The sequence below is a fragment of the Pleurodeles waltl genome, chromosome 5, assembly GCF_031143425.1.
Source record: "Pleurodeles waltl isolate 20211129_DDA chromosome 5, aPleWal1.hap1.20221129, whole genome shotgun sequence".
NCBI lineage: Eukaryota > Metazoa > Chordata > Amphibia > Caudata > Salamandridae > Pleurodeles > Pleurodeles waltl.
The window spans coordinates 1,768,194,593-1,768,211,541 of NC_090444.1; the positions used below are offsets into that span (position 1 = coordinate 1,768,194,593).

Below are 16,949 nucleotides of genomic sequence, written 5' to 3' on the forward strand. Positions count from 1 at the left end.
GCATATGTAACAACAATAACAGTATTTAAAATGCAGCAACAATAAAAGCATTTGACATGTTTGCATTCTTTAAGATCTTATTATGCACATCACGATACCACTGGAGAGCAGATATCGGGGTGAGGAATATGCAGATAAAACCATTCATGGTATTACTGGTAGATAGATAATCGTCCTACGCATCCTTCACCTTATGAATGAGGCCCAACAAAATACTCTATGGGGGTGTGTAGGAAGTTGGCTCTGTATATACTATTTCAAAGTAAGAAATAGTGTGCACAGAGTCCAAGGGTTTCCCTTAGAGGTAAGATAGTGGAAAAGTAGATCATTCTAATGCCCTATTTTGCAGTAGTGTGGTCGAGCAGTAGACTTATCAGAGGGTAGTGTTAAACATTTCTTGTACACACACAGGCAATAAGAAAATAAGTTACTTACCTGTAACTGTAGTTCTCCAGTATTGGAATCTTTCATAGATTCACATGCTTGAATCATTCCCCGTCGTCGAGATGGGAGTCCCCGGTATAATTTACACAAGTAGTGTCAAGATCTAATAACAAAGAAAAAAAGGCCCTAGGCCTCTTCAATTTAACAGTCTATCAGTGTCATTTTGTGAAAAGGACCAAACTTGAGCATCCACCAATCAGGCGACAGCACCCTCTAGAATCCTCCTGAGAGAAGCTCCAGCACCTCAGATTTTCCAAGCACAAGTGCGTACAATATAGGTAAAAAGAGAGAGAGAAATAGAGAGAGAGAGAGAGAGAGAGGTGAAGTGAGCTTCTCCGGGGAGGCGGGTGGGTCGCATGTGAATCTATGAAAGATTCCAATACTGGAGAACTACAGTTACAGGTAAGTAACTTTTTTACTTTCTTTTTTTTTGTAACTGTGTAAGCGAATATAGGGATATAAACAATGTGCATACCTGTTCTAGGATGGAGGGATGGAGAAGAGATGGCTCACCTTCACCTGAAGAGATTCCTGAGAACCGCTTGACCCACTGCTACCTCTCCCCGAGATAGAAATTCCAAGCAGTAGTGTTTTGTGAATGTATGACAGCTCTTCCATGTTGCTGCCCTACAAATGTCTTGTAGTGAAACCTGGCGAACAGCGCCGCTGACGATGAGACTGCCCTCGTGGAGTGAGCATGTACAGGTGAGTGCAGAAGTTTGCCCGCTGCTTGATGGCAGAAGCGAATGGCTGAGGAGATCCATCTGGAAATACTCTGCTTGGAGAGTGGATGTCCTTTCCTAGGAGAACTGTATGCTACGAACAGCTGATTAGAGCGTCGAAAAGATTTAGTCCTGTCCAAATAGAATTGAACACATCTTTTAACGTCTAAGGAGTGTAATGCCCTCTCAGCCGGAGTGGATGGATGAGGAAAAAAGGATTTGAAGACTAAAGGTTCATTGATGTGAAAGTCTGAAGGAACCTTTGGAATAAAATGCGGGTTAGTGCGCATTAGCAGTCTGTCATGTTTAAGCTGTAGGAATGGCTCTTGAATGGAGAGAGCTTGCACCTCGCTAACTCGCCTAGCTGATGTGAGAGCTACCAATAAAGCAACCTTCCATGAAAGGAACTTGAGAGAAGCACAATGGATCGGCTCAAACGGATGCTTCATCATTTGTGCTAAGACGATATTTAGGTTCCAAGAAGGAGGTGGTGGCCTGCAAGGAGGGAAAACTCTGAAAAGCCCCTTCAAGAACCTCTTAATCAGACGAGAGGAGTAGAGTGAGGGTGTAGCATACGAACGTCTGTATGCAGCTATCGCTGCTAGGTGTACTTTAATGGAAGAATGTGCCAGGCCAGCTTGAGCTAGCTGCAATAGGTACGGTAATATTTCCTCTGGTGGTGAGACTAATGGGTCAATCTGTTGTTGATGACACCAGACACAGAATCGTCTGCATTTACAATAATACGTTTTATTGGTGCTATCCGCTCTGGCTTTTGACAAAATATCCCTACATTCCTGAGGGATATTCAAATGTGCCAACTCCCTGTGGTCAGGAGCCATGCTGATAAACGCATCGACTTTGGATCCGGGTGCCAAACCTGGCCCTTTTTCATTGTCAACATTTGGGGAAGCGGCTCCAGTGGAATGTGAGGCTTGATTGACAGAAGAAGAAGTTCTGCGAACCAATGCTGACGCGACCAGTACGGAGCTATTAATATCAGAGTGCACGGCTCTGATTTCATCTTCGTGAAGACCCGTGGGATCAATGGAATTGGAGGAAAGGCGTAAGCAAAGATGTCTGACCAGACTATCGAAAACGCATTCCCCCAAGATCGCTTCTGGTGAGGCCAACTTGCGAAGAACTGGCATTTGGCGTTGTGCTTGCTTGCAAACAGGTCTACTGTTGGTGTTCCCCACTGGGAAACAATGTGGTTCACTATTGACTGGTCTAGCTCCAACTCGTAGCAGCTCGACTTCTGCCTGCTGAGTGCATCTGCTGTCTTGTTGTCTATTCCCGGCACGTGTACCGCTGATAATGTGATGCCTTGCTGCGAGGCCCAATTCCAGATTGTCTGGGCTTCTCTGGAGAGAGTGAGAGATCTTGTGCCTCCTTGTTTGTTGAGGTAATGCATCGTGGTGGTGTTGTCTGTCCTTATTACCACTTGTGATCCTGATATCTTGGGGAGAAACGCCTGTAAGGCCAGGTGCACTGCTCTGAGCTCCAGCCAATTGATATGCATTGATGCCAAATGCAGTGGCCATTTGCCACTTATTTGCAGATCCTGTAACACAGCACCCCAGCCTTCCAGGGATGCATCCGTCGTTATGGTCCACGGAGCTGGCTGCTGTAGAAACGAAAGGCCGATTGATAGATGATGCCTTAGAGACCACCATCTCAGAGCCCTGAGCATTGTTGGAGTTATGTGTAACTGATCCTCGAAAGTGCCTGACACTTGGAGCCATTGACAATTCAATTGCTCCTGTACGGGGCGCATCTTTAAACGGCATAGAGGAACTAGGAGGTATGCATGAAGTCATCATGCCTAATAGAGACTTGAACAGACGGACAGTAACCTTGCTTCTTTTCTATATGGAACTTGTTAGAGTCAGTAACCTTTGTTGCCTCTCTAAAGTGGGACATGCAATGGTGGATTGTGTGTCCAGTTTTGCCCCTAGAAAGGTAATGTTGCGTGCTGGTAGAGGCTTGGATTTTTCCCAGTTGATGGTGAGTCCGAGGTTGGTTAGTAAGGAAACGCACTTTCTTGTTGATCTGTGCGCTCCTGCGTAGGTCTTTGCCTTTATCAGCCAATCGTCTAAGTACGGAAAAATTTGGTGTTTTCTCCTTCTGAGAAAGGCTGCGATTGGTGCTAGACATTTGGTAAATATTCTGGGAGCTGATTTCAGTCCGAAAAGAAGGACACGGAATTGAAAGTGGCTGCTGGCTACGGTGAATCTCAGGTATTTTCTGTGGGCCGGGTGGATGGGTATGTGGAAGTATGCGTCTTTCAGGTCTAGCGTAGACATTAAATCTCCCTGGTTGAGACGCAGGAGGACGTCTTGTAGGCTGGTCATACGGAACAATTTCTTTTTTAAGTAGGCATTTAGCTCCCTTAAATCAAGGATCGGCCTCCAATCCTTCCACTTTTTCCGAATGAGGAAGATCCTGGAATAAAATCCTGTTCCCCGCTGGACTCGAGGTACCTTCTCTATAGCTCCTTTGAGAAGCATTTTGTCGATCTCCTTTTTGAGTTGTTGAGGGTATCTTGAAGGAGTCCTGCGGGGGGGGGGGAGGGTTTGGAGGGAGGTAGTTGGGTAAATTAAAAAATATGGCCCGTTCCACTAATTGTAGGTCCCACTTGTCTGAAGTGATGGCTTGCCATTGTTCGAGGAATAGAGATATCCTCCCGCCCAGAATGAAAGGAGGAGAGTTGGACGTAGCCAGAGCCTCGGATGTATCAAGTTCTACGAGCCGAATCTTTGGCCGGGCGGGTTGAGCGTCCACGACCTCCAGGTCTACCATAGGCGGGTTGCGGCGGCTGCCTCTGTGAGTAGTATTGGCGATATTGTTGGGAAGAGGAAGGATAGGTGGAATATCTGTGTTGTTGCTATCCTCCTCTGTATGAGGGCTGGCCACGCCCTCTAGGTCGAAAAGAAGACTTTCGATATTGCAGGGTCCCTAGTGACCTTGCCGTGTCTGTGTCCGATTTGATGGATTGTAAGGCGTCATCAATGTGTTTTCCTAACAACGCTGGCCATCAAAAGGTAAGTCCAAGATTTTATTTTGCACCTCTGGATGGAAAGAGGTAGCTTTAAGCCAACCTTGCCTCCTAAGCACCGCTATACCGGCGAGCTGTCGAAAAGCAGTGGTTGCAATGTCCATTGCGCAGTCGATAAGTTCTGCAGACGTGCGTTGACCCTCCTGTACAGTTTTGTTTGCCTCTGATCTTGTATCTTCCGGCAACTGGCCAATATAAGGTGCAATGTCCGCCCAAAGTTGCCTATCAAAGTTAGCCAGTATAGCCAAAGAGTTGGCGGCTCTTACCACTAGGCTAGCCATAGAGGAAAACCTTTTACCTATATTATCTATCCGTCTACCCTCTTTGTCTGGGGGTGCGGAAATCGGGGCAGAAGGGTTCTTAGATCTTCTTTGTGCTGCCTGAGCTACCACCGAATCCGGAGGAGGGTGTCCAGTTAGACATGTTGGTGCATCGTCTGGTGCCTTGTATTTCTTATCTAAACGAGGTAGTACTGCAGTAACTGTAGCCGGATTATGCATGACTTTAAGACCCTCTTCCCACAGGTAGTTAACCATCGGGATAGAGCGCACGGATTTCTGAAAAGGTTGCTTAAAGTCGTAAAGGAAACAGTAATTTTGCTTGGTTGGCATTGGTAAAGCAAAACGTTTGGTAGCTCTCTCAAGAAGATTGTGAAACCCTCCTATGTCTTCTGGTGGGGATTCCACCTTAGATTGAGAAGGAGAAGGAGGAGCAGGGATGATGTATTCGTCGGAGTGAGTGTCCATGAGCTCCCCTTCTTCCTGATCTCCCTCTGAGATGTCCGTATCCCGAGGAAGTGTCATATCAGGAGTAGCCACATTCGTGAGAGGTAAGGAAGTTGGCCTCTGATGTGGAGGGGAACCCCAGAGACGGGCGATGGGGGAGGTTGTTCTCCCTGAGGGGGAAACCGCCTGCTGTAATCAGCCTACATCGCGCTGAGGTCAGTCAATAGGTAGGATGGAATATATGCTCCCTGTTGGTATTGCTGTTGTTCTGCATAAAATTGGGGGTCATAGGCTTCCTCATACTCCTCCTCTTCCTGATACTTTACGTTCAGTCGGGATGGACTGTGGGCTGTTCCAAATGGCCCCTCATCATCGGAGTCTTCGTCTCCCTCTAAAAGGTGCACTGGAACAAGGGAGGACACCTTATTAGGTGATGTATGAGTTGGCGTCAGCTTTTCCACACTTTTCTGATGTTTCTCCCTTGTCGACGGTGTCATTGACGGCGCATACATAGACTTCGTTGTAGGCGGTGTCGTAGATGCTGGGCGCACGGAGATCTTGATAGAAGAAAGTCTCGCCAATGAGTCTACCGTCGACGAGGTCGCCGACGGTAGTGCTGACACTGACATCAGCGCCGTTGACGACGTGTAGACGGTCGTCGACGCTGATGTCGTAGTTGCAGTTCTCGTCGACAGTGGGGTAACTGTCCTTGTCGACGTTGTCTTCGTCATCGGAAAAGTACTCACCGACGGTACCGTCGACGAATCCGTCGTCGACTATGCTTTTTTCCCCAGGTACGGAGGATGGCTTCTTAAAAGGCATAGATGGTGGTACAGAGGAAGATTTTCTGTGCCTCTCTGAACTGGTAGAATGACTTTTCCCCTCTTTCCTGGAAGCTTTCTTAGGAGAGGAAGATGGGCTGCGCCCCTTATAAGACCCTGAAGCAGTCTTTTTGTGGGCTTTTCTTGAGAGTTGGGAGGGAGATCTTGAGCCTGATCTCGCCCTCTTTGATGATCTCTTGGATGCTGAAGATTCATCACTCTCAGAGTCAGAAACTGGATTTTCTCTATGTTTTAGTTTCTGCAGCCATATCAATAATATGCCTTCCATGTCCTTTAAAGTCTTAGAGGAAAAGGTACGACAAATCTTACAGTCTTTAGCTGAATGGTCTAGGTAGAGGCAGTAAATGCAGTCCTGGTGAGGGTCTTCAGAATGAAGCCTTTTCTTTCCACAAGTCTTGCAGTCTCTGAAAAGATCCTTCTTCTCCTTGCCAGACATAGTTGGAAAATAGTTGACAAATCAAGTTAGATAAGTTTCTCTGAGAGAAAATGTTGAAAAGGTGTGAAGAAAGAGCAGAGCTCTGAGGAGACTCCCTAGCACGACGTGCGGTAGAAAAATCTGAGGTGCTGGAGCTTCTCTCAGGAGGATTCTAGAGGGTGCTGTCGCCTGATTGGTGGATGCTCAAGTTTTGTCCTTTTCACAAAATGACTGATAGACTTACATTGAAGAGGCCTAGGGCCTTTTTTTTCTTTGTTATTATATCTTGACACTACTTGTGTAAATTATACCGGGGACTCCCATCTCGATGACGGGGAATGATTCAAGCATGTGAATCTATGAAAGTTCCAATACTGGAGTAAATGAGGAACACACACTCAGACTTACTACAGGCCAATAGGTTTTTATATTGAAAAATATATTTTCTTAGTTTATTTTAAGAACCACAGGTTCAAGATTTACATTTAAAGTATTTAAATGTAAGGTACTTCACTTGGATACTTTAGGAACTTTGAATGAAAACAATATCATGTACAGTCTTAGTAAAAATGGCAATAAGCTATTTTCAAAGTGGACACAGTGCAAAAATCAACAGTTCCTGGGGGAGGTAAGTAAAGATTAGATTAGGAGGTAAGTAAAACACTTACAAGTCTCAGTCCTGGGGCATAGGCAGCCCACCGTTTGGGGTTCAAGGCAACCCCAAAGTTACCACACCAGCAGCTCAGGGCCGGTCAGGTGCAGAGGTCAAAGAGGTGCCCAAACCCATAGGCGCCTATGGAGAACAGGGGTGCTCCGGTTCCAGTCTGCCAGCAGGTAAGTACCCGCGTCCTCGGGGGAGCAGACCAGGGGGGTTTTGTAGAGCACTGGGGGGAACACAAGTAGGCACACAAAACACACCCTCAGCGACACAGGGGCGGCCGGGTGCAGTGTGCAAAGCAGGCGTTGAGTTTTGTATAGGTTTCAATGGAGGGACCTGGGGGTCACTCTAGAGCTGCAGGCAGACACAGGGGGGGCTTGTTGCGACAGCCGCCACCTGGAAAAGACAGAGGGTCGCCTGGGGGTCACTCCTGCGTCGAAGTTCGGTTCCTTCAGGTCCTGGGGGTTGCGGGTGCAGTGTTGGTTCCAGGCGTTGGGTCCCTTGTTCCAGGCAGTCCCGGTCACCGAGCCTCTGGATTCTCTCTGCAGGCGTCGCTGTGGGGGCTCAGGGGGGTCGTCTCTGGTTACTCATGGGCTCGCAGTCGCCGGAGAGTCCTCCCTGAGGTGTTGGTTTTCTGCAGGTCGAACCGGGGACATTGGGTGCAGAGTGTAGAGTCTCACGCTTCTGGCGGGAAACGTTAAGTCTTTAAAAGTTGCTTCTTTGTTGCAAAGAAGATACTGTTGTTGAGCAGAGCCGCTGCTCACATGAGTTTCTTGGTCCTTTAGTCCAGGGCAGTCCTCTGTGGCTTAAGAGGTCGCTGGTCCCTGTAGGATGCGTAGCTGGAGCAGGTTTTCGAGTCAGGAGACAGGCCGGTAGGGCTGGGGCCAAAGCAGTTGTTGTCTTCTGTCTTCTCTGCAGGGCTTGTAGGTCAGCAGTCCTTCTTGTTTCTTCAGGTCGCAGGAATCTGATTTCCTGGGTTCTGGGGTGCCCCTAAATACTAGATTTAGGGGTGGGTTTAGGTCTGGGAAGGCAGAAGCCAATGGATGCTGTCCTTGAGGGTGACTACACCCTCTTTGTGCCTCCTCCCTGTGGGGAGGGGGGGACATCCCTAATCCTATTGGGGTAATCCTCCAAAACTAAGATGGAGGATTTCTAAAGGAAGGGGTCACCTCAGCTCAGGACACCTTAGGGGCTGTCCTGACTGGTGGGTGACTCCTCCTCGTTTTTCTCATTATCTCCTCCAGCCTTGCTGCCAAAAGTGGGGGCAGTGGCCGGAGGGGCGGGCATCTCCACTAGCTGGGATGCCCTGGGGTGCTGTAACAAAAGGGGTGAGCCTTTGAGGCTCACCGCCAGGTGTTACAGTTCCTGCAGGGGGAGGTGAGAAGCACCTCCACCCAGTACAGGCTTTGTTCCTGGCCACAGAGTGACAAAGGCACTCTCCCCATGTGGCCAGCAACTTGTCTGGTGTGTGGCAGGCTGGCAGGAACTGGTCAGCCTACACTAGAAGTCAGATTGGTGTTCAGGGGGCATCTCTAAGATGCCCTCTGGGTGCATGTTAGAATAAATTGCACACTGGCATCAGTGTGCATTTATTGTGCTGAGACGTTTGATACCAAACTTCCCAGATTTTAGTGTAGCCATTATGGACCTGTGGAGTTCGTGTTTGACAAACTCCCAGACCATATACTCTTATGGCTACCCTGCACTTACAATGTCTAAGAATTGGCTTAGACACTGTAGGGGAATAGTGCTCATGCAGCTATGCCCTCGTCTGTTGTATAGTGCACCCTGCCTTAGGGCTGTAAGGCCTGCTAGAGAGGTGACCTACCTATGCCACAGGCAGTGGGTTGTGGGCATGGCACCCTGAGGGGGATGCAATGTCGACTTTGCCTTTGTCACTACACACACACACACACACACAATCTGCACTGGCAGTGTGCATATGTTAGGTGAGGGGTCCCTTCGGGTGGCACAACACATGCTGCAGCCCTTAGGGTCCTTCCCTGGTCACAGGGCCCTTGGTACCACTGGTACCTTTTACAAGGTACTTATCTATGTGCCAGAGTGGTGCCAATTGTGGAAACAATGGTACCTTTTTAGTGAAAGAACACTGGTGCTGAGGCCTGGTTAGCAGGGTCCCAGCACACTCTCAGTCAAGTCAGCATCAATATCAGGCAAAAAGTGGAGGGTTAACTGCAACAAGAAGCCATTTTCCTACAACACCTGACCTGCTGGATGTTAATCTTACCTGGCCGATGAAGGTGCTCTGCAACCAAATTGCATTCTGGAAATAGATCTCTCAAAAATCGTTATCATCCTGCATCTTTTGTACCACTTAGGTAGCCTCCCTCTGAAACTGCCAGATGCTTCTTTCCTTGCACTTGACTCACTGCTGGAAAACCTGACCTGTAGCAACAGCCGCTGCACGGTGGCTCTGTTAAAACTGCAACTGCCCACACAGAAGGGTGGGCTCAGGGCTCTCAATTGTGAGTGCTACTACTTGGCAGAAAAATTACAGTGTGTGAGTCGCTGGCTTCCTGAGAGTCACCTTAATGATACCACCTCGACCCAACCCCTCAGGCAATTAGGAAGCCTTCAGCACCTTTTCCACCTGGTGCAAACCCTGACAGGCCCTCCCTTATGCTTGTTTCGACTGGCCTATTACTGCTTTGGCAGAAGGATGGGACTTATGGCGTTGACCCTCCCCGTATGGCTCGTGGCACCTGAGGCAGGCTTCAGACATCATAACAGGCTCGGAAGCTCAAATTGGTGGCAAGAGTGGACCCACCAGTGGTATTCAGTGGCAAGAGTGGACCCACCAGTGGTATTCAATGTGGAAGCCCTCTTAGCTCCTTGGGGCCCAAAGGCATGCCAGAGCGGGTCCGCAAGGATCTGAAGAGCCAGAGCACGGCTACACAGAACTCTTCGATCTGTTGTGAGGAGTTGGTAGGCGGCCCGCGGCTGTGCCGAAACCGGTTGAGGGCTCAGTTCCAAAGTCATTTGATTCCAAGAGCGAGGTTCAAAGCCATGGCGTTACCTCAGAGAGCGAGTTACGACAGAGGGCTGAGTTCTGCTTTGATTGACACTTATTTTTTGACTTACTAGACAATTCTGATCGCGGTGAAGACCGGACTCTTGAGTAGCTTTGGTGATTCCTAGAGAAGGAAAGGGGGCCAAACCTTAGACATGGACTGCGACTCCAAGCAGCCTCTGCAAGGTTTCTTCTTATGCTTGGCGATGTAAAGTTTATCTTCATATCCTGGATGGCCTTTGGGTTCATAAACGCTGCCACTGCAGTCCTTGGAGTCGTGACTCGACCCCAGATACCAGTGGCAGAGCTGATGGGGATCTGTCACAGAGATTTGTTAACTACACTCTCAAAAGGGCTTAAAAACCTGTTGGTTTTAGGGGAAACATCCCTTACACACTCTAGAAATTTGGAAAACATAGTGTGGTAAAGTGTCATCTCTCAGGAAGCTCCGGATCTGTGTTAGGAAGCATGGAAAGAAAGGAACTGACCTCAGTGCACAGAAGTGGTACCCATATAGGCTCCGTACGTCATCTCCAGAGAGGAATGGCATCTGTGCCAGCATGTAGAGGTACTGATGAAATGTTCTGGACCAGCCTGACACCCGGGCGATATTCAAAAAGTGAGAACTTTGCAGCTAGAAGTTTCTAGTCGACAATATTTTAGCAAGCTTTAATAACATAAGGCAAAGGGGTAGTATGACTGCAGCCGTGCAACGTTAATCAAGTCAAATGTCCAAGTTCAGGTCAGTCAGAAGCAGAAATGCAAGGGTCCCTCATACATAGAGCAATTAGACTTCAGGGACCAATAGTGATTTATTTTTCCCACTCATAGAATGGGCACAGCAGCATTAGAGACCACTCTTATACACATTGACAGTGCTAGCACAGATTAACAACACACAGTTGCTCACATCCACTACATCAGCAGCCTTCTCAATTACAGAACAGTGATATGCTGGACAATGTCAGGTGTTCAAATTGAATCGGCATCAGTAATGATGATATCGTACAACATATGCCAGAAGTGTTGAGATGAGATATCATGCTGCTCCTCCACAGTCATTTGGGTCTCTGTCCCAAGCCTATGCAGAATAGCACTGTATTTTGATTTTGGCTGCCCCAAAGGCAGGTGGCATTAGAACCAGTAGTAACATTGACGGTACTGAGGTTAGCGTCTGCATTGACACCAGGGGAAAGTCAACAGGCGAGTGTCCCTTCGCATCAGAATTGTTCCTTGAGGAACTGTGGGAAGGCCTGCAGACAGAATCCCAATAGGAGCCCTAAAGGATCCCATGGGGACGAGAGGAGCGCAAGAGTGGACTCATGCACAATAGAACATCTCCATCAAGGCATGAAGAAATATCTGAATCAGCATCTTGACTCTGGTGAAGCTGGGACTGGCACCGGCACTGGCACCTATAACGGCATGGGCCACGTAGGAGCAGAGGAAGTCCCCAGGGATAGCACAACTTCTCAGGAGTGATCACAGTTCCCAACTACAGCTCCAAAGTCAACTTCAAATAAGTAAGGTAATCCTGGGGAGCCTTCTACCTACACTTTGAATGCCCTTGAGGCACACTTTGTCCATGTTTCCTATTTTTCGTGAGCTTCCTCTGTTTTTCCTTGGAGGACTTGGATAGACACAATTTGGCACCCACGGATATTTAATAGGCGAGTACTCAGCAGCAAGAATTATCCACCAGATTGGAAATATTTTTGTTTCCATAATTTTACATTTGTTAAAAATACTTAACTTACCTCATTCCACAGAGCATCCACTACATACAAGAGCTGGAAAGAGTTCACCAAGATCATGGACAGAGAAGGTACATCACGTTCGTTCACTTTCATTTCAGCGAAAAGCATCACCAAATTGATGGTAACCTAAAAATAAGCAGTTTGGTTATTCCTTTTTTGCCTTAATTACTCTCTCAATCTCTGAGTGATAAACATGGTAAATATAATCAAATTAGGTAGATGAATTGAGGCTGGTACACTGCCAGTGGAGAAGTTTCACTTACCTTAAGGCAACCATAAAAATAAATTTACCAAGTCCAGTACTGAGTACAACCAATACAATTTTCACCTTCTGATTAAATACCAAAGCAGTAACCCCACAAAGATGATGCATTTGAGAAGTGGAATTTACAGCACGGTCGAGCAGGTGAAATGCCTTCCTGTGAACCTTAGAGTCAATATAGTAATTCCTGGTGAAGATATGGAGAGATGCCCATGTAGCAGCCTGGATGATGTCCAACCCTAGACTGTGTCTAGGTAGTGCTGTAGAACCAGATTTTGCCAAGGTGAATAAGCTTTAAGACATTCAGGAGCTCCTTTTTGGTCCACGCCTAGAGCAGATTGATAAAAATCTAGAATCTTATCGAAATCTTGAATCTAACGAGTTGATCATCAACCGGTGTTCCCTAGACCTATCAATGTAGAAATTGAGGGTACATCTACAATCCAACCAGTAGTACTTCTCCTCCTCCCCCTTAGAGGGATGTGACAGAGAGAAGAACCGCGAGGAGTGTGATGGAATTGTCCCACATGAAAGAGAACAGATTAAAGTGCTCATGGTGCTTTTTGTATTTGAAAATAAATTTTTTGGGTGCAACGCCAAGGAGAATTTAACGCAAACAGGGATTGATGATTCAACTGGATTACCCAAAATTCGAAGAAGTGATAAGGTAAAAGGACCAATGATCAAACAAGGGACAATATCTGGTTGTGTTTCAATTCTCTAATTAGACTCATATCGTAGGTCTGGAGCCCATCTTTTGCATTTCAACCATTGTGGTTAGGGTTTGGGGGTGTGGGGTAGGGTAGGGGGCGGGGAGGGGGTCTCAGGACATGAACGGGGCTGGGGTGGCATTTTTCTATAATCCATGCATTTGCACCTTAACCTACACAAGCATTATGGCCCACCCTTTTATTTAAGCTACATGTAAGGAAGACACCATTTTCGGGATAAAGGATGCTTAAGGCTGGAGCACCAACTTTTTCAGTAAAAAAGGTGGCATATATGGCTGAAAAGACATCACTCGCTACTCACACAGCACCAAGACATGATGGCCATAAGACATATAGTCATGGGAGTCAAAAGTATTATGGTGTAACTGTGCTCAGTTTAAAAAGAGCATGTATCAGAAAAGCAGGAACCAAAGTAAGGTCCCACTACAGTATAATAAAGGGAGCTAGTGCAAACACACAAGAGCTCTTTTAACAAACAGATCACAATGAGTGAGTTGAATAAAGAGCATCAATCAGGAAAATGAGGAAAGGCTAAGAGAGCTGATAAGTAACCTTTAAAATTGTCTATAGCAGAGCCTTTGCGGAACATAGATAAAATTAACAGAAGAACATCACCTAAAGAGAGTCAACCTCTCTACCCCAGGTGAAGAACTTAGACGAGCGTGCAAAAAAGATGGACTTTATGGAAGGGCAGCGAGCAGCTAGAATATCATCTAACACCTCTGGCAGAACATCAGGACCTTTCAGTTGATTTAGCTCAATCTCCATTTATAGAAGTGTAAACTGTGAGTGTGACTATCAGATGCAGAACTAAGCCTTGCTAATGAGACTAAAGACCTCCCCGAAGAGCAAACTAAGTGGACAGCACATTGTCAGATTCAGCCGGCTTTAGTACCACTTTATGTTGAGATCGGGAAGAGAATGGTTTCTTAAGGGAACAGTGTGCAGTTTTCAGACTACGGTATAATGCTGTGTATTCAGCTGCACTTTTTTTCAGGTTTTCTGTGCTTTCCCTAGACAGCAAAATTAGTGTTTTTGCAGCAAAAATATTTTCATTGATATGGACTTCCAACACTTCAACAAAAAGTTGGGAAACAATTGCCTCAGGTGGGCGATAGTGTGGCTCTCTGCATTTTATAATGTCAAACTTTGAGGCTTTACTGTAAGACGTTGAAGTATTCTGGGTTTTCTGCAAACTGTCGGCATTTCACTCAAAACATAAGCTTAAGGTGAACACCAACAGTATTCTTGCTATTCTGCAATTATTTTAGCATTTCTGGTTCTGTAAGGAATCTGCAGCTAGATATGATATCTACCAGATAAGGCATTACAGAAGGTAAGCAATCTGTTCATTTGGCAGAGACTTCTAGCTGCAGATTCCTCACCCTTGAACAGATACCCAAGCCATACCATCCTGGCGGAAGACTGCAGACAAATGCCTGTCCCTACGGACCTGACTGCCCAGGCAGCAGTGTTTTGCAACCATGTGCAGACACCCACAGTGTTACCTAGTAGATATCCAGGACCAGGACTCCATGAGCAAACACCGTGGCCGCAGCTTTTCCCCTGGTGAAATGGGCCTGTTACCCCTTGGTAGGCTGCTTTTTAGCCAGGGCATAGCAAATCTTGATAATGAGAACGACCAAGTGCTAAATGGTTTGTTTCTGAATTGTCTGACATTTCTTAGCTCCTATATAGCCCACAAAGAGTTGGTCGTCCACCCAGAACTCTTTTGCATGGTCAAAGCAGAATGACAATGCTTCTTTTGGGTCCAGACGGTGGAGTCGCTTCTCTTCTTTAGAGCAGGCATCTCCAATGAGTAGCTTGAGAGCTACTGGTAAATCTCCAGCTTCCTGTAAGTAGCTCTCTTGTGTGCAGCCCAGCCTATTAAATTAGAAGCTTTTACTTGGCTGGATTAACATACATGTAAAAAAATGGAAATTATGTATTTGAAATAAAAATGTGTTTATTTTCAGAACTCATAAGCTGATATTTGAAGAAACATGGCTGAATTTCCAACATATATGTAAAGCCGATATGTGAGTGATAAATTATGTGGCATTGGGCTGGTATTACCTTGGTACTAAAGGCATTGGAGCTCTGACTGTTATGTATAACCCACGAGAGGCATTCCAAAGGGTCAAAACCTTCATTGTATTAGTGCTGGCAAGCATGCACTGAGGTAATGGCTGGTAGCAACCTTGCATGTGGTGGCAGCTAATGTAATCTTGTCTATTGTGGACGTCATTATAACACTAATAATATCACTATCTCTCAATAAGTTTCACTGAACATAAGTAGCTCTCACTATAGAAAAAGGTGGAGACCCCTGCTTTAGAGATGAGGATAAGCGTAAAACGTGGGGAGTGTGAAAGACTGTCCCAAATGGAATGGTGTAATCACTTTCAGGAGAAATGAGGCACTGGTGTGAGGCACCTCTTTGTCAGAAAACACAACAGATAGGGAGGCTTGAATGATAAAGGCTGCAGCTCACTCACCCTGTGAAAACAACAGATGATGGACGGAATGCAGAACAAATCAAACATTCACCCCCAGTCACAGATCTGGGTTTAATCCATCAATTGTTTTGCTTGCCATGCCATTCCAGTTTGGACCCAGCCATATGCAAATCAGTCTTGACCCTGTTCCCCATGGGAACAGTCCAGCCCAAACTGCCAGGCCAGGTTTTCCCTGGACCAGAAACAGGCATCCTGGGACCGGTTTCAGAGTGTCACCCTTCATCAGCCAGGCTAGCTTGAATCTGGTGGCATAGCAAGCACGGGACCCACGTCTGGGCATACCCTTCCCACTTGGGGTGACAAATGCAAAAACAACAGATGATGGACGGAATGCAGGACAAATCAAACATTCACACCCGTCACAGATCTGGGTTTAATCCATCAATTGGGGAACAGGGTCAAGACTGATTTGCATATGGCTGGGTCCAACCTGGGGTGGCGTGGTGAGCAAAAGAACGATGGATTAAACCCAGATCTTTGTGACTGGGGGTGAATGTTTGATTTGCTCTCCATTCTGTACATCATTTGTTCTTTTTGCTCACTCACCCTGCGGGCAGATGTTATTGCCAGTAGGAAGGCTGTCTTGACTGTAAGCAGCCGGAGCAGACAATTGTGCAACGGCTCAAAGGGAGTACACATGAGGTAAGCGAGAACCAGATTTAGGTCCCAATGAGGCATGATGAAGGGTGAAGGGGAATCATGTACAAGCCCTCTACGAAATATATTTACAATAGGAGGCTTAAATAAAGAGGGTCGGTCAGGCAGCCGCAGGAAGACGGACAGAGCAGAGTGATAACACTTATGAGTAACCAGAGCCGAGACCTGCTGGGCAACAGTGAGAATGAAGAGAAGAATATCAGAAAGAGAGGTAGAAAGAGGGTCAATAGACTTATCTGTACAATGTTTTACAATCTTTTACCAAGAGCTGGCATATACTGTTTTGGTGGAGGGATGCCTGGATGCCAAGATAACATTACAGACTTCGGGAGGAAGGTCAAAAGCTATCAACTGTTGCCACTCAATCTCCACCCAAGAAGTTGTAGAGTTCACAGGTTCAGGTGGAGGAGCCTCCCCTGCTGCTGCAATGGAACATCTTCCCGAAGGGGAGGCGTAATTGTGGGATCGATGCTCATTTTCAGAAGTTCAGTATACCAGACTCTTTGAATAACTTGGGCCCTGTCATTTCTTATCTTCTTGTGAACTCTGGGCAGAAGGGGTATGGGTTAAAAGGTGTACAGGAGACGTGAACTCCACTTGAGACAAAGAGCGTCTCCAAGGGATAGCAGCCTTGGAAACTCCAGCGCGCAAACTGCTGACATTGCGCATTCTCTTCAAAGGCAACCTGATCTAACCAAGGCTCTTCTCACTGCTGAAAGAGTCCTCATGCCACCTCCAAATGGAGACACCACTAGTTCAGAGAACTTGCCAGATGTTGAACAACTAGGGAAATGCCCTGATGTTCCAGCCAAGTCCAGAGGCGAAGAGCCTCTTGAAAAAGGCCCCACAGCCCCACTCTGCCCTCCTTCTTGCAGTGCCACATGATGGTGGTGGTGTTCCTGAACACCTGCACTAAATGTTTTCAATGCTAGTCAAATCGCTCGGAGCTCCAGATGATTGATATGGAGCCCGGGTTTCCGCCGGAGACCAGAGGCCTCTGATCTCCGTCTCTCCCATGTGGCTGCCCCATCCCAGGAGTGACGCATTTATCACGACTGTAAGATCTGGTTGGGGAAAGGAGAGGGATCTGCCTTTGACCCAATCCTGATTTGTTAACCACCACTGCAG

At 46.9% G+C, this 16,949-nt stretch overlaps 1 protein-coding gene across 2 annotated transcripts in view; it reads right to left on the reverse strand.

Moving 5' to 3' along the window:
• LBR (lamin B receptor) overlaps positions 1 to 16,949 on the reverse strand; it is a 489,903-nt gene that overhangs the window by 78,649 nt on the left and 394,305 nt on the right. For both annotated transcript variants that reach the window (XM_069236198.1, XM_069236197.1), the window contains one exon: positions 11,653 to 11,778. In XM_069236198.1, coding sequence (XP_069092299.1) covers positions 11,653 to 11,778 — 126 coding nt within the window. The remainder of the gene's footprint in view (positions 1 to 11,652; positions 11,779 to 16,949) is intronic.